This window comes from Trachypithecus francoisi, unplaced genomic scaffold (genome assembly GCF_009764315.1).
Source record: "Trachypithecus francoisi isolate TF-2019V2 unplaced genomic scaffold, Tfra_2.0 Contig01580, whole genome shotgun sequence".
Taxonomy (NCBI): domain Eukaryota; kingdom Metazoa; phylum Chordata; class Mammalia; order Primates; family Cercopithecidae; genus Trachypithecus; species Trachypithecus francoisi.
In genome coordinates, this window is record NW_022681443.1 from 1,505,856 (window position 1) to 1,531,310 (window position 25,455).

The 25,455-nt window shown below is 44.3% G+C and overlaps 1 protein-coding gene across 1 annotated transcript in view; it reads right to left on the minus strand.

Annotated features, from left to right (window-relative positions):
• Positions 1-10,747: 10,747 nt before the first annotated feature.
• The window catches only part of FAM227A (family with sequence similarity 227 member A), an 80,146-nt gene continuing 65,438 nt past the window's right edge, over positions 10,748-25,455 (minus strand). The window contains exons 17-18 of the mRNA XM_033189745.1: positions 18,514-18,614; positions 10,748-11,535 (exon numbers count right to left, since the gene is read on the minus strand). Coding sequence (XP_033045636.1) covers positions 11,456-11,535; positions 18,514-18,614 — 181 coding nt within the window. The 3' untranslated portion in view covers positions 10,748-11,455. The remainder of the gene's footprint in view (positions 11,536-18,513; positions 18,615-25,455) is intronic.

Consider the following 25,455-nt stretch of genomic DNA (forward strand, 5'->3'; position numbering starts at 1 on the left):
TAATAAATTAACCTTAGCTTATTATAACTTTTTTATTTTATAAACTGTAATTCTTTTAAACTCTTTTGGAGTAGCTTAAAACACAAACACATTGTACAACTATACAACAATATTTTCTTTCTTTGAGTTTTTTCTATTTTAAAAATGTTTCTTTTTTTTTCTTTTCTTTTTTTTTTTTTTGAGACGGAGTTTCGCTCTTCTTGCCCAAGCTGGAATCCAGTGGCGCCATCTCGGCTCACTGCAACCTCCGCCTCCTGGGTTCAAGTGATTCTCCTGCTTCAGCCTCCTGAGTAGCTGGAATTACAGGCGTGTGCCACTACGCCCAGCTAATTTTTGCATTTTTGGTAGAGACGGGGTTTCACCGTGTTAGCCAGGATGGTCTCAATCTTCTGACCTTGTGATCTGCACACCTCAGCCTCCCAAAGTGCTGGGATTATAGGCATGAGTCACCATGCCCGGCTTTTTTTTTTTTTTTTTGAGATGGAGTCTTGCTTTGTCACCTAGGCTGGAGTGCAGTGGCACTATCTCGGCTCACTGCAACCTCCACCTCCCAACTTCATGCAATTCTCCTGCTTCAGCCTCCCGAGTAGCCGGGATTACAGGTGTGTGCTACCACGCCCGGCCAATTTTTGTATTTTTAGTAGAGACAGGGTTTCACCATGTTGGCCAGGCTGGTCTTGAACTTCTGACCTCAAGTGATCCACCTGCCTTGGCCTTCCAAAGTGCTGGGATTATAGACATGAGCCACTGTGCCCGGCCAATTTTTTTTTTTTTAACCTAAAATTTATTTAGTTAAAGATGAAGACACAAACACACACAGTAGCCTAGGCCTACACAGGGTCAGGATCATCAATATCACTGTCTTCCACCTCCACATCTTTGTCCCACTGGAATGTCTCTAGGGTAATCACATGCATGCAGCTGTCATCACCTATGATAACAATGCCTTCTTCTGTAATACCTCCTGAAGGACCTACCTGAGGCTGTTTTACAGTTAACATTTTTTTTAAATAAGTGGGAGTACGCTCTAAAATAATGATAAAAACTGTAAGATAGTAAATACATAAACCATACCCAAAGAACACTGAAAATTAAATAATTAAATAAAATATAAACCAGTAATAGTCATTTATTACCATTACACCAGTATTGTGTACTGTATTTTATATGATTGGCAGGCAACACAGTACGTTTGTTCACACCAACATCACCACAAACACGTGAGTAATGCGTTATGCTATGACATTATGAAGGCTAAGAGTTGCTAGGTGATAGGAATTTTTTAGCTCCATTATAACCTTATGGGACTACCGTGGTATATTCAGTCAGCTGTTGACTGAAATCAGCTGTTGACTGAAACATTGTTACGTGGCACATGATTGTATGTAGTATGTATACACATATATACATGTATATATAACAGTCATTTTGGGCTTTCTCAGTTTTTCAGTCCAAATTTGAAAAACTTTTTAACTTTAGCACATACCTGTCCAAGAGAGGCTTGCTATGACAGTTTATTTTACCAGCATTATTCAACACTGCTCAGTTCCATGACTCTGATGGATATAAGGACAGGTACCTGCCCTCAAGGAGCCATGAGTCTAGTAGAGAAGATAATGCAGAAACAGATAATCCCCACACAAGGCAGGATAAAAGGGGTTAGACATGCAGCTGGGAACCAAGTAGAGCTCCCTCTGGGATTGCAGGGATGGTGGCCCTGGATTTGGGGCTGGATCAGAGAGGATTTGTCAATTGGGCAGGGCGGGAAAGGCAGAAGGAACACAGAGGCTTATTTGGGGAACTGCAAGTGGTTCTGCTGGAGAATTTTAATTTCAAAATTAAAGGAGAGAGGCCAAAAAGAATGAGTATTTGTTGAACACCCAATAATGATCACGATAGCCAACAACTGCTGCACTTACCATGTGTCAGGCACTGTTCTAAGTGCCTCCCACAGATTCATGCATCCACTCCACACACAGATACCATGAGGCAGGAACAATTATCACCCCTATTTACATGATGGAACCGGGGCACCAGGAGGTTAAGTAACTTGCCCAAGGCTCACAGTCTGGCACCAGTGTCCATGCTTTTAACCGACATGCTAAACCACTATATGGCAGGCCTGTATATTCATATCTTGACTTTATTTTCCTGTCATAAGTACACATAGGAGCAGCAACTAAGCCAGACGTACAGCACACTTCAGCCATTCACTAGCTGTGTGGTCTTGGAAATATTATCTAACCTCTCTGTGCCTTAGTTTCATCATCTGAAAACCAAGAATAGTATTGACACTGAGTTGTGAGAATTAAATGGATTAATACACATGAAGTATGTGGGCTCCTGTGTGGAGAATTAATTGGAGGGGCAAGAGAGAGGGCAAAGAGAATACTAGGAGAATATTGTGTAACAGAAGTCCCAAGCCAGGAGTAATGGTGCTTTAAACAAGAAGACCCTCAATTTGAAAATGGGGTAAATTGTACCTCATTCACAGGGCTTTAGTGAGACGAGAATAAAACAGTGTGTAAAATATGCTTAGAAGTGTCCATGGTAAATGCCTTTAATTTTAAAAATTATGGATAATATCAAATATACACAAAAGTAAAACAGTATAATATTCCCATCACCCATCTTCAACAATTTTCACCATATGGTCAATCTTGTTTCACCTATACCTCCATCCACTTTCTCTCTCTCATATTATCTGAGTACAAATTCCATCAATCTTATAATTCCATCTGTGAATATTTCAGTATATATCTCTGAAATGTAATAACTCTTTAAAAAATATAACCATAATGCCATTATCACACCGAAAATAACTTTATATATAAAATATTTAGGATTCAAATATCCATTTGTCTCATAAATGCCACATTTTATTTTATTTTATTTTTTTTGAGATGGAGTCTCATTGTGTCACCCAGGCTGGAGTGCAGTGGCACAATCTCCGCTCACTGCAAGCTCCACCTCCCAGGTTCACGCCATACTCCTGCCTCAGCCTCCTAAGTAGCTGGGACTACAGGTGCCTGCTACCATGCCCAGCTAATTTTTTTTTTTTTTTTAGTAGAGACGAAGTTTCACTGGATTAGCCAGGATAGTCCCGATCTCCTGACCTCGTGATCCACCTACCTCGGCCTCCCAAAGTGCTGGGATTACAGGCGTGAGCCACCGTGGCAGGCTCAAATGCCACATTGTAAGTTTGTTTCAGTGGGATCCAAACAATGTCCACATGTTGCAATTGATCGATGTCTTCTTCTTCTTCTTTTTTAGAGATGTGGTCTCATTCTGTCACCTAGGCTGGAGTGTGCAGTGGCATGATCATAGCTCACTGAACCCTCCAACTCCCAGGCTCAGGCAATTCTCCCACCTCAGCCTCCCAAGTAGCTAGGACTACAGGCGTATGCCACCTTGCCCTGCTAATTTTTATTTTTTATTTTTGTAGAGATGAGGTCCCACTATGTTTCCCAGGTTGGTCTCACCTCCTGGGCTCTAGGAGTTCTTCCACCTTGGCCTCCCAAAGTGCTGGGATTACAGGCATGGGCCATCATGCTTGGCAACTGATGACTTCTTTTAAGTCTCTTTTTTTTTTTGAGACGGAGTCTGGCTCTGTCGCCCAGGCTGGAGTGCAGTGGCCGGATCTCAGCTCACTGCAAGCTCCGCCCCCTGGGTTTACGCCATTCTCCTGCCTCAGCCTCCCAAGTAGCTGGGACTACAGGCGCCCGCCACCTCGCCCGGCTAGTTTTTTGTATTTTTTAGTAGAGACGGGGTTTCATCGTATTAGCCAGGATGGTCTCGATCTCCTGACCTCGTGATCCGCCCGTCTCGGCCTCCCAAAGTGCTGGGATTATAGGCTTGAGCCACCGCGCCCGGCCTTAAGTGTCTTTTTTTTTTTTTGAGACGGAGTCTAGCTCTGTCGCCCAGGCTGGAGTGCAGTGGCGCGATCTCGGCTCACTGCAAGCTCCGCCTTCCTGGGTTTATGCCATTCTCCTGCCTCAGCCTCCCGAGTAGCTGGGACTACATGCGCCCGCCATCTCGCCCGGCTAGTTTTTTGTATTTTTTAGTAGAGATGGGGTTTCACCGTGTAGACCAGGATGGTCTTGATCTCCTGACCTCATGATCCACCCGTCTCGGCCTCCCAAAGTGCTGGATTACAGGCGTGAGCCACCGTGGCAGGCTCAAATGCCACATTGTAAGTTTGTTTCAGTGGGATCCAAACAATGTCCACATGTTGCAATTGATCGATGTCTTCTTCTTCTTCTTTTTTAGAGATGTGGTCTCATTCTGTCACCTAGGCTGGAGTGTGCAGTGGCATGATCATAGCTCACTGAACCCTCCAACTCCCAGGCTCAGGCAATTCTCCCACCTCAGCCTCCCAAGTAGCTAGGACTACAGGCGTATGCCACCTTGCCCTGCTAATTTTTATTTTTTATTTTTGTAGAGATGAGGTCCCACTATGTTTCCCAGGTTGGTCTCACCTCCTGGGCTCTAGGAGTTCTTCCACCTTGGCCTCCCAAAGTGCTGGGATTACAGGCATGGGCCATCATGCTTGGCAACTGATTACTTCTTTTAAGTCTCTTTTTTTTTTTTGAGACGGAGTCTGGCTCTGTCGCCCAGGCTGGAGTGCAGTGGCCGGATCTCAGCTCACTGCAAGCTCCGCCCCCTGGGTTTACGCCATTCTCCTGCCTCAGCCTCCCAAGTAGCTGGGACTACAGGCGCCCGCCACCTCGCCCGGCTAGTTTTTTGTATTTTTTAGTAGAGACGGGTTTTCATCGTATTAGCCAGGATGGTCTCGATCTCCTGACCTCGTGATCCGCCCGTCTCGGCCTCCCAAAGTGCTGGGATTATAGGCTTGAGCCACCGCGCCCGCCTTAAGTGTCTTTTTTTTTTTTTGAGACGGAGTCTAGCTCTGTCGCCCAGGCTGGAGTGCAGTGGCGCGATCTCGGCTCACTGCAAGCTCCGCCTTCCTGGGTTTATGCCATTCTCCTGCCTCAGCCTCCCGAGTAGCTGGGACTACATGCGCCCGCCATCTCGCCCGGCTAGTTTTTTGTATTTTTTAGTAGAGATGGGGTTTCACCGTGTAGACCAGGATGGTCTTGATCTCCTGACCTCATGATCCACCCGTCTCGGCCTCCCAAAGTGCTGGGATTACAGGCTTGAGCCACCGTGCCCGGCCAAGTGTCTTTTAATCTATATATTTCCTCTCTCTTTTTCCTTTGAAACTTATTTGTTGAAAAAGATGAAGCCATTTGCCCTGGAGTTTTCCATAGCCTGGATTTTGCTGATTGTACCCCTAGGTGTCATTTACCATTTACCATGCTGTCCCCATCCTCTGTATTTCCTGTTATGGTAGTTGGATCTAGAGTTCAGATCACATTCAGGTTTACTTATTTGTAAGACTATTTGATAGGTGGTCTTACGGTCTAACATCAGAAAGCATTTAATAGCTGTTTGTCTTTTGTGATGTAAGCAGCCATGGATGATCAACCTAGATCCATCCATTAATTCATTGCGGGTTGCAAAATGGTGATAATTTAAGTCTATCATTATTTCTGAATTTATTAGGCGGATTGTTTCTAAAGACAAGCTTCTCTTCCTCTACTACTTGGTTACCTGGTAATACAGTTCATATGGGAATGGCAAGATAAATGCTTATTAAATTTACTTACCAGTTTTCAAAATAATGAGGTGGTTCCCTAGTATCCAATTAGTTTCTTCCTTTCCCCTTTCCTTTCCCTTTTTTTTTTTTTTTTTTTTGAGACAGTCTCACTCCGTCACCTAGGCAGGAGTGCAGTGGTGCGATCTCAGCTCACTGTAACCTCCGCCTCCCAAGTTCAAGTGATTCTCGTGTCTCAGCCTCCCGAATAGCTAGGATTCCAGGTGTGCACCACCACGCTTGGCTAATTTTTGTATTTTGGGTAGACAGGATTTCGCCATGTTGGCCAGGCTGGTCTCAAACTCCTGGTCTCAGGCAACTCACCCACCTTGCCTTGGCCTCCCAAAGTGCTGGGATTACAGGTGTGAGCCACTGCACCTGGCCCAGGTTTTTTTTTTTTTTTTTTTTCCCATACATGGTCTTGCTCTGTCACCCAGGCTGAGTCCAGTAGCACAATCATAGCTCATGGCAGCCTTGAGCTTCCAGGCTCAAGCGATCCTCCCACCTCAGCCTCCCTAGTAGCTGGGACTATAGATGTGCACTACCACAACCGATGAATTATTTTTTGCAGAGGCAAGGTCTCATGCCCTGTTTGGTCTCAAACTCCTGGCCTCAAGCAATCCTCTTGCCTTGGTCTCCCAAAGTGCTGGGATTACAGGTGTGAGCCACCATGCCTGGCTTGTTGGTTTTTTAACAAAGCTTTATTGAGGTATAATTGACATATGAGAAATTGCACACATGGCCGGGCGCGGTGGCTCAAGCCTGTAATCCCAGTCCAAGATCATCCCTGCATGGACCCTTTCCAGAAATTACTGAGGACTCAGAACTGTAGGCCTCTCAGGATGTTAAAGATGAAAAAACCTGTCTGTGCTCTTTGTAAATATTAGAACGGAAAATTATGGGGAAGAATTATGCAACAAATGGTCCTGAGACACAGAAATGCAGTTTGCCCTGGGCTTAGCAAACAAGGAGACTTTCTTGCTGTGTGGGGGCTAATGGTAGCAGTGGATAGGTAAACAGACAATTACAATCTACTATGGTAACTGATGCCATAATGGGATGGCACAGAATGCTGTTGGAGCATAACGCAGTGGAGCACTTGTGCCTGCCTTGCTCCTGGTATATTAGGGAAGGCTCCCAAGAGGAGGGGACATTTAAGCGGGGTCCTGGAGGAAGAGCAGGAATTAGTGATGTTGGCAGTTAACAAAGAGGAGGGAGGAGAAGGCATTTTCAGGTCCAGAAGCAGCCACAGACAAAAGGTCCAGAAATAGGAAAGTGTGGTTCCTAGAGAAACTGCAAATGAAGAGTTGACGATGACTGGGGTAGTAAAGGGAAGGCAAGAGAGTGCTCTGCTTATCTGTCCCACATGGTGCCTTGTACTTGGCAGATGTTCAACATGTTCTGGTTTCAGAAAACTATACTTTTTTTTTTTTTTTTGAGACGGAGTTTCACTCTTGTTACCCAGGCTAGAGTGCGATGGTACAATCTCAGCTCACTGCATCCTCCACCTCCCAGGTTCAAGCGATTCTCCTGCCTCAGCCTCCCGAGTAGCTGGGATTACAGGCACCTGCCACCACGTCTGGCTAATTTTTTTGTAATTTTAGTAGAGATGGAGTTTCGCCACGTTGGCCAGGCTGGTCTTGAACTCCTGAGGGTTCTTTGTGAACACCGCCTCCCAAAGTGCTGGGATTACAGGCGTGAGCTACCGCACCCGGCCAAGAAGAGTACACTTTATAACAACAATAACAACAATAACAATAACAGCTTGTGGCAATTACAAAATGAAAAGTACTGTGCCAAGAACTTTGCCTAAATTATCTCATCTAATCCTCACAACAACCCTCCTAGATAGGCGTTCCCTTTCTGCAGTCAAGAAAGCACGTTCAGAAAGGTCAAGTTGCATAGCTACTATGCTGAGTCACACATCCATATGGTGAAGCAGGGCAGGGATTCAAAGGCCCAAATTTTCTCATGCCAAAGCCTGAGCTCCTTCCCTCTTACCTTTCCTTCATCCCCTTTTACATGGGTAATAGCCTCCACGGGGGTCACCTAGAGTTCTACTCAGGATTCAAGTGAAGATGTGTATCTGAGGGATGGGCTATATGTCCCAAGATCTGCTTATCTGCTGCTTGGTTTGGGCCAACGGCCATCTGCACCATTTCTTTCCTCTTGGCTGTGACAGGTGAACTGTTCTAGCACAGACCAGGTCACTGCCTTGTGCCTTGAAGCTCAAATGATAAAACCTAAGCCCCTCAGCCCAGCTGCTGGTCCTTTGGCAAACCAACCCCTGTGCCTGTGCCCCTCAGTGAAATATCTTCTGTCCCAAAGGGCTGCTGGCACACTGGCTTCACCTGTCTTGGTTTTTCTCAGATTCCATGCAGATCTCTATCAGAGCATTAATGCATTTACTGGTTTACACATCCTTCTCTTTCTTCCAGATTGTGAGCCCCATAAGGTCAGGGACTGTGTATTTATCTCCGTATTCACAGGGCCTAGCACAGGGATGGTACAGAATAGACATCTAGCAAATACCTAATCATCCCCACCATGCCCCAGTTTCTTCCTAGGAGAAAACGGGGGTAACAATATCCATCTTGCGGGGACACCAGTGAGGTTAACTGAGATAATGTCTAAACCAGGCTTAGCAAAGCATTCAGCACATAGTAAGTACTCAATAAATGATATCACCTATGATTACTATTATATTATTATGTTATACAATAATAATAATAAGCCCAGGTGTGGTGGCACACTTATAATCCCAGTGCTTTGGAAGGACAAGACAGGAGGATTACTTGAAGCCAGGAGTTTGAGACCAGCCTGGGCAACACAGTGAGATCCCATCTGTACAAAACATTTCTTAAAAAATTAGCCAGACATGGTGGCATACCTGTAGCCCTAGCTACTTGGGAGGCTGCAGTGGGAGGATCACTTCAGCCCAGGAATTTGAGGTTGCAGTGAGCTATGACTGTGCCACTACATTCCAGCCTGGACAACAGACTGAGATTCTGCCTCTGAAAAAATTAATTTTAAGTTAGTTAAAATTAATTTAAAAAAAATTTTTTTTGAGATGGAGTTTCACTCTTATTGCCCAGGCTAGAGAGCAATGGCACAGTCTTGGCTCACTGCAACCTCTGCCACCTGGGTTCAAACAATTCTCCTGCCTTAGCCTCTCGAGTAGCTGGGATTACAGGCGCCTGCCACAACGCCCAGCTAATTTTTGTATTTTTAGTGTAGAGACAAGGTTTCACCATGTTGGCTAGGCTGGTTTCAAACTCCTGCCCACCTCAGCCTCCCAAAGTGCTGGGATTACAGGTGTGAGCCACCGTGCCTGGCCTAATATAAATTTTTTAAATTAAAAAAATTAATTTACATTTAAATCCTGACTTTGGCCATGGTAGGAATGAACTTTAATATTCCTTGTCCCATGAACTGGGACTGACAAAATGTGTCCCTAGTTGCAGTATTATTTTTTTGTTTTCTTGTTTCTATTTTAGATTAAATAAGACAACATGTGCATGCTTTACCTATAAAGTTTCTCTCAATTCTTGGACAAAGATTCACTCAAATGAGCTGGAAGGTGAGACGTTAAGGATGAATACCTCCTTTTTCTGTGTTGCTTTTGACATCTTAGTGATCTCTGCCTCTCTGTGGATGAACCATAAAGACACCAACAGAAACAGATTAAAAAGCCAGTTATGATCAAGAGAATGAAAAAGGGAATCCCCAGGATTATGTGAACAGTTTAGAAATTCACTCAGGTGAAGCAGGTGAGAAGGCTGAGAAATGAAGGTGAAATTGACAGACTATGTCAAGTGTCTGCATGAACTGGGAGATTTATATAACCAGTGGATAATTTGGAGATGAACTGTGGTAAGTATATAAGGAAAAAAAAAAAAACAAGCAACAGAACAGGCAAATTAAGATAAATAAATAGACTCAGTTCCAGGGATATCAAAAGTTTTACAAGAAAAGAAAAAATAACTATAGTACACTTTATGGCTCAGCTGGCAATAATGTTATGGTATCATTATGCTGCTTAGTGATCCAACCAAAATTACAATATAAGCCCATTGGGAGGATGAGAGATAGGAAGTGTGTGCATATGTGAGAGAGAGCCTGGCCCTCATCTTTCCTACTGAGAAGTCAATAGATAATGCCTAACATGGAAAAATCAAGAGGAAGCTGGGTGGGGTGCAGTGGCTCATGCCTGTAATCCAGGCACTTTGGGAGGCCGAGGCAGGTGGATTACCTGAGGTCAGGAGTTCAAGACCAGCCTGGTCAACATGGCAAAACCCCATCTCTATTAAAAATACAAAAATTAGCCAGGCATGGTGGTAATCCATGGTGCCTATAATCCCAGCTACTTGGGAGGCTGAGGCAGGAGAATCACTTGAACCCAGGAGGTGGAGGTTGTAGTGAGCCAAGATCACGCCACTGCACCCCAGCCTGTGCAATAGAGTGAGACTCCATCTCAAACAAACACACACACAAACAAACAAAAAAGAGGAAGCTGCAGCAGTATGGTATTTAGATATACAGTGGAGAAAAAATACCAAAATGATCAGTTAAAAAAGAGGAAAGTAAAAAAAAAAAATAGAGGAAAGTGTTGTGGGGGAAAAGGAAAAGCAGCCTAGAGGAGTGCAATTTTTTGTAACAAGCTTTGTAGAACTATTAATTTGATAATTTGATAGGCGTTTCTATTATGCTGCCTCTGAGCCTTTGCCCCCTGCTCCTCTAACCACTGGGCTTGCCAGCCTCTTTCCAATATGCCCCCCTTCCGCCTGGCAAACATCTTGTCTTTTCTTTTCTTTCTTTTTTTTTTTTTGAGGCAGAGTCTTGCTCTGTCACCCAGGCTGGAGTGCAGTGGCCGGATCTCAGCTCACTGCAAGCTCCGCCTCCCGGGTTCCCGCCATTCTCCTGCCTCAGCCTCCCAAGTAGCTGGGACTACAGGCGCCCGCCACCTCGCCCGGCTAGTTTTTTGTATTTTTAGTAGAGACGGGGTTTTACTGTGTTTGCCAGGATGGTCTCGATCTCCTGACCCTGTGATCCGCCCATCTCGGCCTCCCAAAGTGCTGGGATTACAGGCTTGAGCCACCGCGCCTGGCCACATCTTGTCTTTTCTAAACTCGGCCCATGGACATGACATCTGTAAAGTGTTTCTGTGTGACTCCCAGGCTTCTGCCTTCGTTTTCCTCTGTCCAAGACTTAGAGCATTTAATGTGTTGATACATCTGTCCTCCCTCTGTCCAATACTTAGAGCATTTAATGTGTTGATATATCTGTCTTCCCTCTGTCCAATATTTAGAGCATTTAATGTGTTGATATGTCTGTCTTCCCTCTACCAGATGGTGACTCCCTTGAGAACAGGGACTGTGTCTTATCTACTGTTAATTACTCAGTGTCTACAGCAGAGAACTTTAGAAACCTTTCTAAACCTGGGCTTGCTGCTGTGTAAAATGCAGTGCATAATCCCTACTTCATATGGCTGGTATGAAAGTTTAACTTTTGTTATGAGGTCATATTTGTAACATACTTACCAACATGCATTTAATAAAATACTGAGTGAAAGAGTAAATGTATGAATAAATGTAGTGACCCAAGCACCAACTCTCTACTCCAGCTTTTCACTCAGCCTAGGAAAAACTACAACGGAATCTTTCCCCTATGGTGAAATCGTGATTCCTATTTCTCAGTCTTTGGCCACAATTTTCTTATTTTCTTGTTCTTCCACTCCACCTCATAGCAGAAATATCACAGATTCTGTAGGCACTTCCTGGTTCTAGGTTGTGGAGCTCCTCAGGGCTTGGAAGTGAGTGGAAGGAAATGTTCAACTTCTGCTTCTCTTCTCTTTCCCTCTCCTCCTTTCCCCTCCTGTGGGGGAAACAAACAAACAAAAACAAAAATTAATTTACAAATGTAATTTCTTCAAAGACTGCATGTGAGCAGTGGCGTGGCCAGTGGTGATCCTTGTGTGCATGGAATATCGAGGGCGCGCTCCTGCCTCCAGAGAAAGTGGTCGAGTAGGACAGCTGGCATCCACGGCTTCCACATCCCCAGTGCCTCCACCCTTCATCTTTCACCAGTACTGACAGGAACACTGCTGCATGGGATCTGAGCTGGGCCCCACAAACCTCTAGGCAGCAAGCAGGTACCACCCCATTGGAGGTGACAGCACTCTGGTGACGCTTAAAACCTGGATTGTGTTTTCTAACTCTGTGTTCCCTACTGCTTTACACCTCCAGATGTGAATCTTCAGAATATTATTTGCTGGGCTATGGCATGGAGACTAGTCTCACAAGCCTAAAGGACTTCCTTTAATATTTCACAAAAGCATCATACTTCTTTTTTCTTTTTCTTTCTTTCTTTCTTTCTTTTTTTTTTTTTTTGAGATGGACTATCGCTCTGTCACCAGGCTGGAATGCAGTGGTGTGATCTTGGCTCACTGCAAACTCTGACTCCCGGGTTCAAGTGATTCTCCTGCCTCAGCCTCCCAAGTAGCTGGGATTATAGGCATGTACCACCACGCCCAGCTAATTTTTGTTTGTTTGTTTTTTAGTAGAGACGGGGTTTCACTATGTTGGCCAAGATGGTCTTGATCTCCTGACCTTGTGATCCGCCCGCCTTGTCCTCCCAACCTGCTGGAATTACAGGCGTGAGCCACTGTGCTCAGCCTATACTTCTTCCATTTAGGTTCACTGTCCTTATTTGGAAAGAACATGCTACAACTTGAAGGAGAAATCATAAGACATACTAAAAAATATTTTGAAATAAAAACAAAAACATAACACAATAAAACTTATGGAGTAAAGCAAAAGCAGTGCTAAGACAGAAATTTATAGCTATAAATGCCTATGTTTTAAAAAGAAGAAACATCTCAAATCAATAACTTCACTTTATGACTTGTGGACTTAGCAAAAGAAGCACAAACTAAATCTGAAGCTGATAGAAGGAAGGAGATTAAGATTAGAGCAGAGGACATGAAATAGAGAATAGAAAAAATAGAAGGTCAATTGAGAGAAACAAAATGTTAGTTATCAATAAAATTAACAAACTGAGTTTGAATGACTACCAAGAAAAGGACACACATAGATGAAAGTGGGAACATGAGTACCGACCTTACAGAAATAAAGCTTGTAAGAGAATACAAATGCCAATAAATTACATAGCCTGTATGAAATGGAAAACTTCCTAGAAATACACAAATTACCACAACTGACTCAAGAAAAAAATAAAAATTCTGCATAGACTTATAACAAAACAATTGAATCAATAATCAAAAATCTCCCTTTGAACAAAGAAAAGTGAAAGACTACAGGGCTTCATTTGTGAATTCTACCAAACCGTTAAGGAAGAATTAACACCAATTCTTCTCAAGCTCTTCCAAAAAATAGAAGAGCTAATAGTTTTTCATAGCTCATTTTATGGGGCTGGCATTATGCTGATACCAGAACTAGAAAAAGAAATGACAAGAAAAGAAAATTATAGACCACTATTCCTTAAGAATACAAATGCAGAGATCTTCAACAAATACTAGCAAACTGACTCCAACAGACTATTAAAAGGATTATACACCAGGACCAAGTGGGATTTACCCCAGGAATCTGAGGGTGGTTCCCCTCAGTGAAACACAAATCGATCAGGGTATAGAGCACAATAAAGGAATGAAGAGAAAGCCCCACATAATTATCTCAAATGATGTAGAGAAAGCATTTGACAAGAACCAACAGCATTTCATGATAATAAACACTCAGAAAAATAGGAATAGAATGGCATTACTCTAACATGATTATGGACATTTATGACAAACCCACAGATAACAGCACACTCAATGGTTAAAGACTGAAAGCCTTTCCCTCAGACCAGGGACAGGACAAAATGCCTCCTTTCACTGCTAGTATTCCACTTTGTATCAGAAGCTCTAGACAGATAATTAGGCAAGAAATAAAAGGCATCCAAATTGGAAGTGAAGAAGTAAAACTATGTCTACAGACAGCATGATTCTATATGTAGAAAATGCCAACACAGCAAGACCCTGTCTCTACAAAGAAATTTTAGCTAGGCGCGGTGGCTAATGCCTGTAATCCCAGGACTTTGGGAGACTGAGGTGGGTGGATCACCTGAGGTCAGGAGTTTGAAACTAGCCTGGTCAACATGGTGAAACCCTGTCTCTACTAAAAATGCAAAGATTAGCCGGATGTGGTGGTGCATGTCTGTAGTCCCAGCTACTCAGGAGGCTGAGGCAGGAGAATCATTTGAACCTGGCAGGCAGAGGTTGCAGTGAGCCAAGATCGCGCCATTGCACTCCGGTCTGGGTGACAGAGCGACTCTGTCTCAAAAAAAAAAGGGCTGGGTGCTGTGGCTCACGCCTGTAATCCTGACACTTTGGGAGATCGAGATAGGTGGATCACGAGGTCAGGAGATCAAGACCATCCTGGCTAACACAGTGAAACTGCGTCTCTACTAAAAATACAAAAAAATTAGCCAGGCGTGGTAGCAGGCACCTGTAGTCCCAGCTACTCAGGAAACTGAGGCAGGAGAATGGCGTGAACCCAGGAGGCGGAGGTTGCAGTGAGCCGAGATCACGCCACTGCACTCCAGCCTGGGTGACAGAGCAAGACTCCATCTCAAAAAAAAAAAAAAAAAGAGAAAAGAAAAAAAGAAAAAAGACGTTATAGGTTTAATTATATTCCCCAAAAGACATGTTAAAGTTGTAAACCCCAATACCCATGAATAACACCTTTTTTGGAAATAGTCTTTATAGATGTAATCAAGTTCAATGAAGACATTAGCGTGGGCCTTTATCCAATATGACTGCTGTCTTTAGAAGAATAGATGCAGACAGACATGAAGAAGGCCAGGTGATGACAGAGGCAGAGACTGGAGTGAGGCATCTACAAGCCAAGGACAGCCATGGACTGCTGGCAATCGCACGAAGCTAGGGAGAGGCAAAGGAAGACTACCCTGAACCCCGCAGAGGAAGCATGGCCCTGCTGACACTTTGACTTTGGAGTTTGGCCTCCAGAACTGTGAGAAAATACATTCATGTTGTTTGAAAAAGAAAAGAAATATATATACAGATGCCAAGAGGCGAATAAAGAAAGATAAGAACATTAGAGGATCAATCCAGGAGGTCTGACAGTTGACTATCATAGTTCCAGAAATAGCAAAGAAAATGAAGGGAATTTTCAAAGAAATAATACAAGCAAAAATCTCAGAATTGGAGGACTCTGCCCTCTGGACTGAGAGCACTCCTGACCTCAGTGATGCATATTAAGAAAAGGACTCATACCAAGGTATATCATTGGGAAACTTCAGGATACTAAGAATGAAGACAATATCCTAAAAGTTCCCACAGGGGGAAAAACAGTGACCCACAAAGCCATAGGAATCAGAATAGCATGAGACTTCTCAACAGCAAAAGTAGGACGCAGGAAAAATTTTCCAAAATTCTGTAGAATATTGACTTTTAACTTAGAATTTTTTTCCCAGCAAAACATTTGCCAAATATTAATCAAGAACAAATACATTTTTTCATATCTGTAATCCCAGCACTTTGGGAGGCCAAGGCCAGAGGATCACTTGAGTTCAGGAGTTGCAGACCAGCCTGGGCAAAACAGCAAGATCTCATTTCTTAAATAATTTTTGAAAAATAGAACAAAGGGCCGGGCATGGTGGCTCACACCTGTAATCCCAGCACTTTGGGAGGCCGAGGTGGGCGGATCACCTAAGGTCAAGAGTTTGAGACTAGCCTGGCAAACATGGTGAAACCTCGTCTCTGCTAGAAAAAAAAAAAAAAAAAGGCCAGGCGCGTGGCTCAAGCCTGTAATCCCAGCACTCTGGGAGGCCGAGACGGGCGGATCACGAGGTCAGGAGATCGAGACCATCCTGGCTAACACGGTGAAACCCCATCTCTACTAAAAAAAATACAAAAAGCTAGCCGGGCGAGGTGGCGGGCGCCTGTAGTCCAGCTACTCGGGAGGCTGAGGCAGGAGAATGGCGTAAACCCGGGAGGCGGAGCTTGCAGTGAGCTGAGATCCGGCCACCGTGCTCCAGCCTGGGTGACAGAGCGAGACTCCATCTCAAAAAAAAAAAAAAAGAGAAAAGAAAAAAAGAAAAAAGACGTTATAGGTTTAATTATATTCCCCAAAAGACATGTTAAAGTTGTAAACCCCAATACCCATGAATAACACCTTTTTTGGAAATAGTCTTTATAGATGTAATCAAGTTCAATGAAGACATTAGCGTGGGCCTTTATCCAATATGACTGCTGTCTTTAGAAGAATAGATGCAGACAGACATGAAGAAGGCCAGGTGATGACAGAGGCAGAGACTGGAGTGAGGCATCTACAAGCCAAGGACAGCCATGGACTGCTGGCAATCGCACGAAGCTAGGGAGAGGCAAAGGAAGACTACCCTGAACCCCGCAGAGGAAGCATGGCCCTGCTGACACTTTGACTTTGGAGTTTGGCCTCCAGAACTGTGAGAAAATACATTCATGTTGTTTGAAAAAGAAAAGAAATATATATACAGATGCCAAGAGGCGAATAAAGAAAGATAAGAACATTAGAGGATCAATCCAGGAGGTCTGACAGTTGACTATCATAGTTCCAGAAATAGCAAAGAAAATGAAGGGAATTTTCAAAGAAATAATACAAGCAAAAATCTCAGAATTGGAGGACTCTGCCCTCTGGACTGAGAGCACTCCTGACCTCAGTGATGCATATTAAGAAAAGGACTCATACCAAGGTATATCATTGGGAAACTTCAGGATACTAAGAATGAAGACAATATCCTAAAAGTTCCCACAGGGGGAAAAACAGTGACCCACAAAGCCATAGGAATCAGAATAGCATGAGACTTCTCAACAGCAAAAGTAGGACGCAGGAAAAATTTTCCAAAATTCTGTAGAATATTGACTTTTAACTTAGAATTTTTTTCCCAGCAAAACATTTGCCAAATATTATCAAGAACAAATACATTTTTTCATATCTGTAATCCCAGCACTTGGGAGGCCAAGGCCAGAGGATCACTTGAGTTCAGGAGTTGCAGACCAGCCTGGGCAAAACAGCAAGATCTCATTTCTTAAATAATTTTTGAAAAATAGAACAAAGGGCCGGGCATGGTGGCTCACACCTGTAATCCCAGCACTTGGGAGGCCGAGGTGGGCGGATCACCTAAGGTCAAGAGTTTGAGACTAGCCTGGCAAACATGGTGAAACCTCGTCTCTGCTAGAAAAAAAAAAAAAAAAAGGCCAGGCGCGGTGGCTCAAGCCTGTAATCCCAGCACTCTGGGAGGCCGAGACGGGCGGATCACGAGGTCAGGAGATCGAGACCATCCTGGCTAACACGGTGAAACCCCATCTCTACTAAAAAAAATACAAAAAGCTAGCCGGGCGAGGTGGCGGGCGCCTGTAGTCCCAGCTACTCGGGAGGCTGAGGCAGGAGAATGGCGTAAACCCGGGAGGCGGAGCTTGCAGTGAGCTGAGATCCGGCCACCGTGCTCCAGCCTGGGTGACAGAGCGAGACTCCATCTCAAAAAAAAAAAAAAGAAAGAAAAAAAAATTAGCTGGGCATGGTGGCACGCACCTTTAGTCCCAGCTACTGGGGGAGGCTGAGGCAGGAGAACTGCCTGAACCCAGGAGAAGGAGGTTGCAGTAAGCCAAGATCGTGCCACTGCACTATACAGCCTGGGTGACAGAAGGAGACTCCATCTCAAAAAAAAAAAAAAAAAAAGACGTTTTGGACATGCAAAGACTCAAATAATTTCCCATATGCCTTTTTTGTTGGGAACTACTAGAAGATGTACTCCAGCAAAATGAACATGGCTTTTTAGATCAGGACTATGAGACAGACTTGGGCTGTCCATGGCCCTGAGGCAGAGGTAGCTTGAAAAAGAAGTCAGCTCACAGAAGGGAAAAGGATCAAGAGACAGAGAGAGAAAGAGCCTGAAAATATCAAGCTCTTAGGTTTAATATGCCTGCAGATGACCTGTCATGGCCTTCCCAGTTATTTAAGCTGCTACATTCTCCTTCCATTTAAGCTAGTTTGAGCTGGCTTCCTGGCACATGCAACCAAGGAGCTCTGTCTCATACAGTTCATAAAGTACATAGGCCAATGCTTGGTACAGACGAAGTACAAAATCATTAATAGCCCTTACTACCACCAATAATAACACTAAAACTAAAATGAGAGTGGTGTGAGTAATACATAAAAGTGAACTTTTTTTTGAGACAGAGTCTAGTTCTGTCTCCAGGATGGAGTGCAGTGGTGTGATCTTGGCTCACTGCAACCTCCGCCTCCCGGGTTCAAGCAATTCTCCTGCCTCAGCCCCCCGAGTATCTGGGATTACAGGCACGCCTAGCTAATTTTTGTATTTTTAGTAGAGGTGGGGTTTCACCATGTTGGCCAGGATGGTCTCCATCTCTTGACCTCATGATTTGCCCACCTCGGCCTCCCAAAGTAGTGGGATTACAGGTGTGAGCCACAGTGCCTGGCCATAAGTGAACTTTTATATGCTCTTTCCTATGTTTTAAGAATTTTCCAGCCTGGGCAACATAGTGAGACCCCCATCTCTACAAAAATAAAAAATGAGCCGGGCGTGGTGGCACACACCTGTGGTCCCAGCTACTCAGGAGGCTGAAATGGGAGATTTGCTTGAGCCTGGGAGGTGGAGGCTGCAGTGAGCTATGATGGCACCACTGCAGTCAGCCTTGAGGAGATAGTGAGACTCTGTCTCAAAAAAGTAAAAATAAAATAATTCTTATTCTTACACTGTTCACACTTCTACATTTCCCATGGTTTTTGTTCGAACAAACCGTAAAAGAAACTCAATTTCTCTCTGGAGACTTCCCTTCATTTTTTTGTCAGGTGATTCCTCATTGAAGGCTGAAGGTGGGACGAACATGTGGTTTGCCTTTTTTTTATCTGATGCTTTTTGATCAATATTCTTCATTTCTCTGAGGGGAAAACACAGAGACATATAGAAAAAGGCTGGAGTAATTAACATGTCCTCAATGTTCTGTATGTCCTGTAAACTGATAGATCTGCGTGACCATTTACAAAGCATGTACTGAAGTATAATGTAGAAACTAGGAGTGCACAGATTCTAAGTGTGCAGCTCATGACATTTTCATATACTGAACACGTCCATGTAACCAGCACTCAGATTGAGAAAGAGAACGCTGCCAGCTCCTTAGAAGCCACCTCACATCCCTGCTCAGTCACTATCCTACTTCCTTAAGAGTAACCCTGCCTGGATGTCTAGCAGCACAGGTGTGTTTTAAGGCACCATTTTTATCTGTAGACAAAACTTTGAGAATCACTTTATTAATATAAGGCATGATGAGCTTCTCAACAATATATTTTCTTTTTTTTTTTTTGAGATGGAGTCTCGCTCTGTCGCCCAGGCTGGAGTGCAGTGGCATGATCTTGGCTCACTGCAATCTCCACCTCCCAGGTTCAAGAGATTCTCCTGCCTCAGCCTCCTGAGTAGCTGGAACTACAGGCGCCTGCCACCACGCCTGGTTAATTTTTTGCATTTTTAGTAGAGATGGGGTTTCACAGTGTTAGCCAGGATGGTCTCGATCTCCTGACCTCATGATCCACCCACCTCAGCCTCCCCAAGTGCTGGGATTACAGGTGTGAGCTACCGTGCTCAGCAATAATATCTTAAACAACTAAAAGTGGATATATTTAGCAATGCAACTTCTAACACACAGTTACAAACTTCCTCCTGGCAAAAGAATCTTTACTATGATAATTCACCTAGTAAGAATTTATTTATTAAACAAGGAGATCCTTTATTTCTGAAATGTATAAGCTGTAAACTTAACCCTGGAAATTCTATGTGAATTTAATGTTAACTTTAAACTAGTTCTGAACTTTAAAACGTTCTGGCCATGGAATGGAAGGGCTATTTGCAACTTCCAGAAGAAATACATTTCTTTGAACTCATCTTCCTTTGAACTGGATGAAATGTGGACCTGGTGGCTGGAACTTGAGCAGCCGTTTTTTACCATGAAGCTAAATCATGAGCTGAAGCTAGTGGAGCAATATGATAAAAGATCTTGGCCAGGCACAGTGGCTCACGCCTGTAATCCCAGCACTTTGGGAGGCCGAGGTGGGCCGATCACGAGGTCAGGAGATGGAGACCATCCTGGCAAGCATTGTGAAACCACGTCTCTACTAAAAATACAAAAAAATTAGCCAGGCGTGGTGGCGGGCGCCTGTAGTCCCAGCTACTCAGGAGGCTGAGGCAGGAGAATGGCATGAACCTGGTGGGTGGAGCTTGCAGTGAGCCGAGATTGTGCTACTGCACTCCAGCCTGGGCGACAGAGTGAGACTCCATCTCAAATTAAAAAAAAGACCCTGTCACTATGAACTTTCTATTTTATTTTATTTTATTTATTTATTTTTTGAGACAGGGTCTTGCTCTGTGCCCCAGGCGAGAGTGCAGTAGTGCGATCTCGGCTCACTGCAAGCTTCGCCCCCCAGGTTCACGCCATTCTCCTGCCTCAGCCTCCCGAGTAGCTGGGACTACAGGCGCCTGCCACCATGCCCGGCTAGATTTTTGTATCTTTTAGTAGAGACGGGGTTTCACGGTGTTAGCCAGGATGGTCTCGATCTCCTGACCTCGTGATCCGCCTGCCTCGGCCTCCCAAAGTGCTGGGATTACAGGCTTGAGCCACCGCGCCCGGCCTATGAACTTTCATATCTACTGGAGTCCTTGCAAATGAGAGAAAATAAATTGTAATAAATTTTAGCCACTGTTTGAGTTTTTCTGTCATTCTAAGCCAAACATAATTATAACTGATACAATTACCTACCTATGGGCCTAGTTCTGAGAAAAGTCTTTACAGACCTTAATTTATTTGATCAATAAAACCCTACAAAGTAGGAAATACTATCAAATGACTGAAGTGCAACAAAACAACTGAGGATCAGTGAGCTGTGTGCAAATAACCCTTCCATCTTTTATTCCATGGCTAGAACTTAGCCCCATACCAGGACCTACCTGTGGCCTTAAAAAGGCAAAAATAGTTTAATAGTCCATGGTAACAGATTTTTTACCATGTAAAAAGTAAGTAAGTAAAAAGTAAGTAAGTAAAAAGACCTGTATTCCAACCTTAGCCTCGGCCATTCCATGGATCCTGCCATCAAGGCTTGTTACAACTATTGGGAGAGACAGATATGTAAGTAATCATAATGCCTGGTGCCCAGAAGGTGCTGAAAATATCTGTTGGGACAATGAACTATAGAATAAATGAAGCATAATGGTCCGGGCGCGGTGGCTCATGCCTATAATCCCAGCACTTTGGGAGGCCGAAGTGGGCGGATCACAAGGTCAGGAGATCGAGACCCTCCTGGCTAACATGGTGAAACCCCATCTCTACTAAAAATACAAAAAAATTAGCCAGGCATGGTGGTGGGTGCCTGTAGTCCCAGCTACTTGGGAGGCTGAGGCAGGAGAATGGCATGAACCCGGGAGGCAGAGCTTGCAGTGAGCCGAGATCGCACCACTGCACTCCAGCCTGGGCGACAGAGCCAGACTCCATTTCTTAAAAAAAAAAAAAAAAGAATAAATACAGCATAGTGAACAAGTTACAGAGGCAGAAGCAAAGAGCCCCAAAGAGCAGTCCCTGTGTCTTCTCCCTTCTCCATCCTGATGCTCTCCTCCCTCACCTACATGTTCAATCTCTCCCCCTTCACACAGGCTTGGGTCTTCTACCTTATGTTTATTTACTTATTTATTTATTTAGAGACAAGGTCTCACTCTGTCATCCAGACTGGATTGCACTGGCGTGCTCTCGGCTCACCGCAACTCCTGCCTCCCAGGTTCAAGCGATTCTCCTGACTCAGCATCCCAAGTAGCTGGGATTACAGGTATGTGCCGCTACCGCCCAGCTATTTTTTGTATTTTTAGTAGAGATGGGGTTTCACCATGTTGGCCCGGCTGGTCTCAAACTCCTGACCTCAAATGATCCACCCGCCTCGGCCTCCCAAAGTGCTGGGATTACAGGCGCGAGCCCCTGCGCCCGGCCTTCTACCTTATGTTTAAATAGCCCCTGTTACTTGACATCTGATCTTGCCTTTTTGATGCAGAATTTTATTCCTTCTGCTTCCTAGGAATCCCACCCACCCATGGGGACTTACATCTTCCCCTACATGTCCCAGGCTCTGCCTTCCCACTTTAGCCTTGTTGAGACTGCCCTCTACCAAGTCGCCTACCTGTCTCTGCCCCACGTTTTGGAGTCTGGCCACCACACTGCTGCTTGCTGCTTCCCTACTGTCCTTTGTCCCCTTGGCTTTATGGTCAGTGTATCTACATGTATGGACTCTCCTCCTTCCCTTCTGGTCACTCCTCCCCTTACAGAATGTTCTGTCCTCCCTGACGTATGTGGTTGCCCTCCAAGGTTCTGTCCTCAACCTCAGCTTCCACATCTGTAAAATGGGAATAAGTAAATAATTGTACCACTTTAAACACACTGTCTTATAACCTAAATTTTGGTCCAATAATATGTTGTGACCATCTTTCCTTGTAAAATAAAAATAGAGGGACATTTTTCTTGGCTGCAGATTATGGAGGTATGATAGTTTATTTAACCAATCATCTTTTGATGAACATTAATGCTGAACTGCTGGTGGTGGTGGTGATGTTTAACAGGGTTTTGTGAATGTGTGTGGTCTGTGTCCCATAATATTTTATAAATAACCCAATTGTGGCTGGGTGCAGTGGCTCATGCCTATAATCCCAGCACTTTGAGGTCAAGAGGTCGAGACCATCCTGGCCAACATCTCTACTAAAAATACAAAATTAAAAGGCCAGGCATGGTGGCTCACACCTGTAATCCCAGCACTTGGGGAGGCCAAGGCGGGCAGATCATGAGGTCAGGAGATTGAGACCATCCTGGCTAACATGGTGAAACCCCGTCTCTACTAAAAATATAAAAACTTAGCCGGGCGTGGTGGCAGGCGCCTGTAGTCCCAGCTACTCGGGAGGCTGAGGCAGAAGAATGGCGTGAACCTGGGAGGTGGAGGTTGCAGTGAACCAAGATCGTGCCACTGCACTCCAGCCTAGGCAACAGAGCAAAGATTCTGTCTCAAAAAAAAAAAAAAAAAAAAAATTAGCCGGACATGGCGGCATGCACCTGTAATCCTAGATACTTGGGAGGCTGAGGCAAGAGAATCACTTGAACCCGGGGGCAGACGTTGCAGTGAGCTGAGATCGCACCACCACACTCCAGTATGGCGACAGAGCGAGACTCCATCTCAAAAAATATATAAAAATAAAAATAAAACTCGGCCGGGCGCGGTGGCTCAAGTCTGTAATCCCAGCACTTTGGGAGGCCGAGATGGGTGGATCACGAGGTCAGGAGATCAAGACCATCCTGGCTAACCCGGTGAAACTCTGTCTCTACTAAAAAACACAAAAAACTAGCCGGGCGAGGTGGCGAGCGCCTGTAGTCCCAGCTAGCTACTCAGGAGGCTGAGGCAGGAGAATGGCATAAACCCGGCAGGCGGAGCTTGCAGTGAGCTGAGATCCGGCCACTACACTCCAGGCTGGGCGACAGAGCGAGACTCTGTCTCAAAAAAATAAATAAATAAATAAATAAATAAAAATAAAACTCAATTGTATTACATTGCATAACAAAATATTTATCTACATGTTCATATTTTTCTGTCCCTCTTATTATGAGAGACATGGATAGCTGTCTAGCCAATAGCAATTCCCTCTTTCTCGTTTGTAAACTGAATCCCATTTTGTTTTGGACAACAAAGTGCCCAGTTCTATGGAAGGTCTAGTCCAGTCACGGAAATCTCACCCTCCTTGGCCAGGTATTTCCCATGCTTCCCTTGCAGACAGGGTGGCTACATAAAAGAGTTATAGGGCCATGCAGGAAAGACATGAGAGAGACAAAGTAGGATAAAAGAAAGTGAGCTATTCTCTATGGAAAAATGCCAGCTAATAAATGTAGAAGAAATGGCAGAAGTAGAAAAATCACCATTTTGCAACCTTAAATGTAATAGTTAATCAGGCAAAGATCATTGATGAATGCTAAAACCACTGTGTGAAAGATATTGGGGAAGCACATTCACACAGTCTGGCAGAATCACATCATTTATTCCTGACGAATTAGAAAGACATACATGTGCTCTTACAATGCAGAGATCTGGCAGAGACCAGTTTAACCAAGTGTTTAAATTTAGCATCACCAGTAGCGGGGCAACCTGACATGATATGACTCCTAATGGGATGCAATGTAAATATACAACATCAGGCTGGGCATGGTGGCTCACGCCTGTAATCCCAGCGCTTTGGGAGTCCGAGGCAGGCGGATCATGAGGTCAGGAGATCAACACCATCCTGGCTAACACGGTGAAACCCCGTCTCTACTAAAAATACAAAAAATTAGCTGGGTGTGGTGGTGGGCATCTGTAGTCCCAGCTACTCAGGAGGCTGAGGCAGGAGAATGGCGTGAACCTGCGGGGGTGGAGCTTGCAGTGAGCGGAGATTGCGCCATTGCACTCTAGCCTGGGAGACAAAGCAAGACTCCGTCTCAAAAAAAAAGAAAAAAAAGAAAAAATACACACACACACACACACACACACACACACATACATACATCATCTGTGAAAGATTCTGAGCAAAAGGATTTAACTTGAATCTAATCAAACCTCTAGCATAGACCTAATGTCCAGTGTTTAGGAATAGGCTATATTGGAATAAATTCAATGATACTTTGAAGAAATATCAGAAAAACCCAGAGGGTGGCTTGAGCTTTTCAAAAAAGCCCATGTCGCAAAAAACAGTTAATAAAAGGCAGAGGCAGGATACTGTTATAGATTCAAAGATCCCAAAGAGATAAAACTAAATATAATTTCTGGCTAGGCACGGTGGCTCACGCCTATAATCTCAACAGTTTGGGAGGCTGAGGTGGGGGCAGATCACCTGAGGTTAGGAGTTTGAGACCAGCCAGGCAATATGGCAAATCCCCTTGTCTACCAAAAACACAAAAATTAGCCGGGCATGGTGGTGCACACCTATAGTCCCAGCTACTCAGGAGGCTGAGGTGGGAGGATTGCTTGAGCCCAGGAGGCAGAGGCTGCAGTAAGCCAAGATCACACCACTGCACTCCAGCCTGGGTGACAGACTGAGACTCTGTCTCAAAAAAACAAAAAACAAAATATAGTTCATGATTCTTGAGTGGATCCTGGAGCAGCAGGTAAAGCCAAAAAAGACACATTGAGTTAGGCACAGTGGCTCATGTCTGTAATCCCAGCACTCCAGAGGAGGTTAGGGCAGGAGGATCACTTGAACCCAGGAGTTCGAAGCTGCAGGGGGCTGTAATTGAGCTGCTGCACTCCAGCCTGGGTGACTGAGTAAGACCCTGTCTCTAAAAATAAAAACACAGTTTGGGGACAATTGGGGAAATTTGAATTTGGATTAGATATTAGAGAGAGAAAGCAAATGGGGCAAAATGTGAATACTTGGTAAATGCCTGATGGCACATGCTTGTTTAGTGTACTATCAACTTTCTGAAAGGTTTTTCTAAGTAAAATAAAAATTTTGAAAAAGGCAGAGACAGAGGAAAATGTCCATAATATGCTGCAAAGTGGGAAAAAATAGTTCTAAAAAACAGACCAACAGTATGACTTTACTACTTTATTTAGTGATACAGATATATGGGCCCAGAAAAGAAAGACCGGAAGGATTTACGGGAAAATGTTGGCGCTGTGTATCTCTTGGTACTTTTATGTGGTTTTCTGGATCCTTTGTTTGCTTTCATTGAACACATA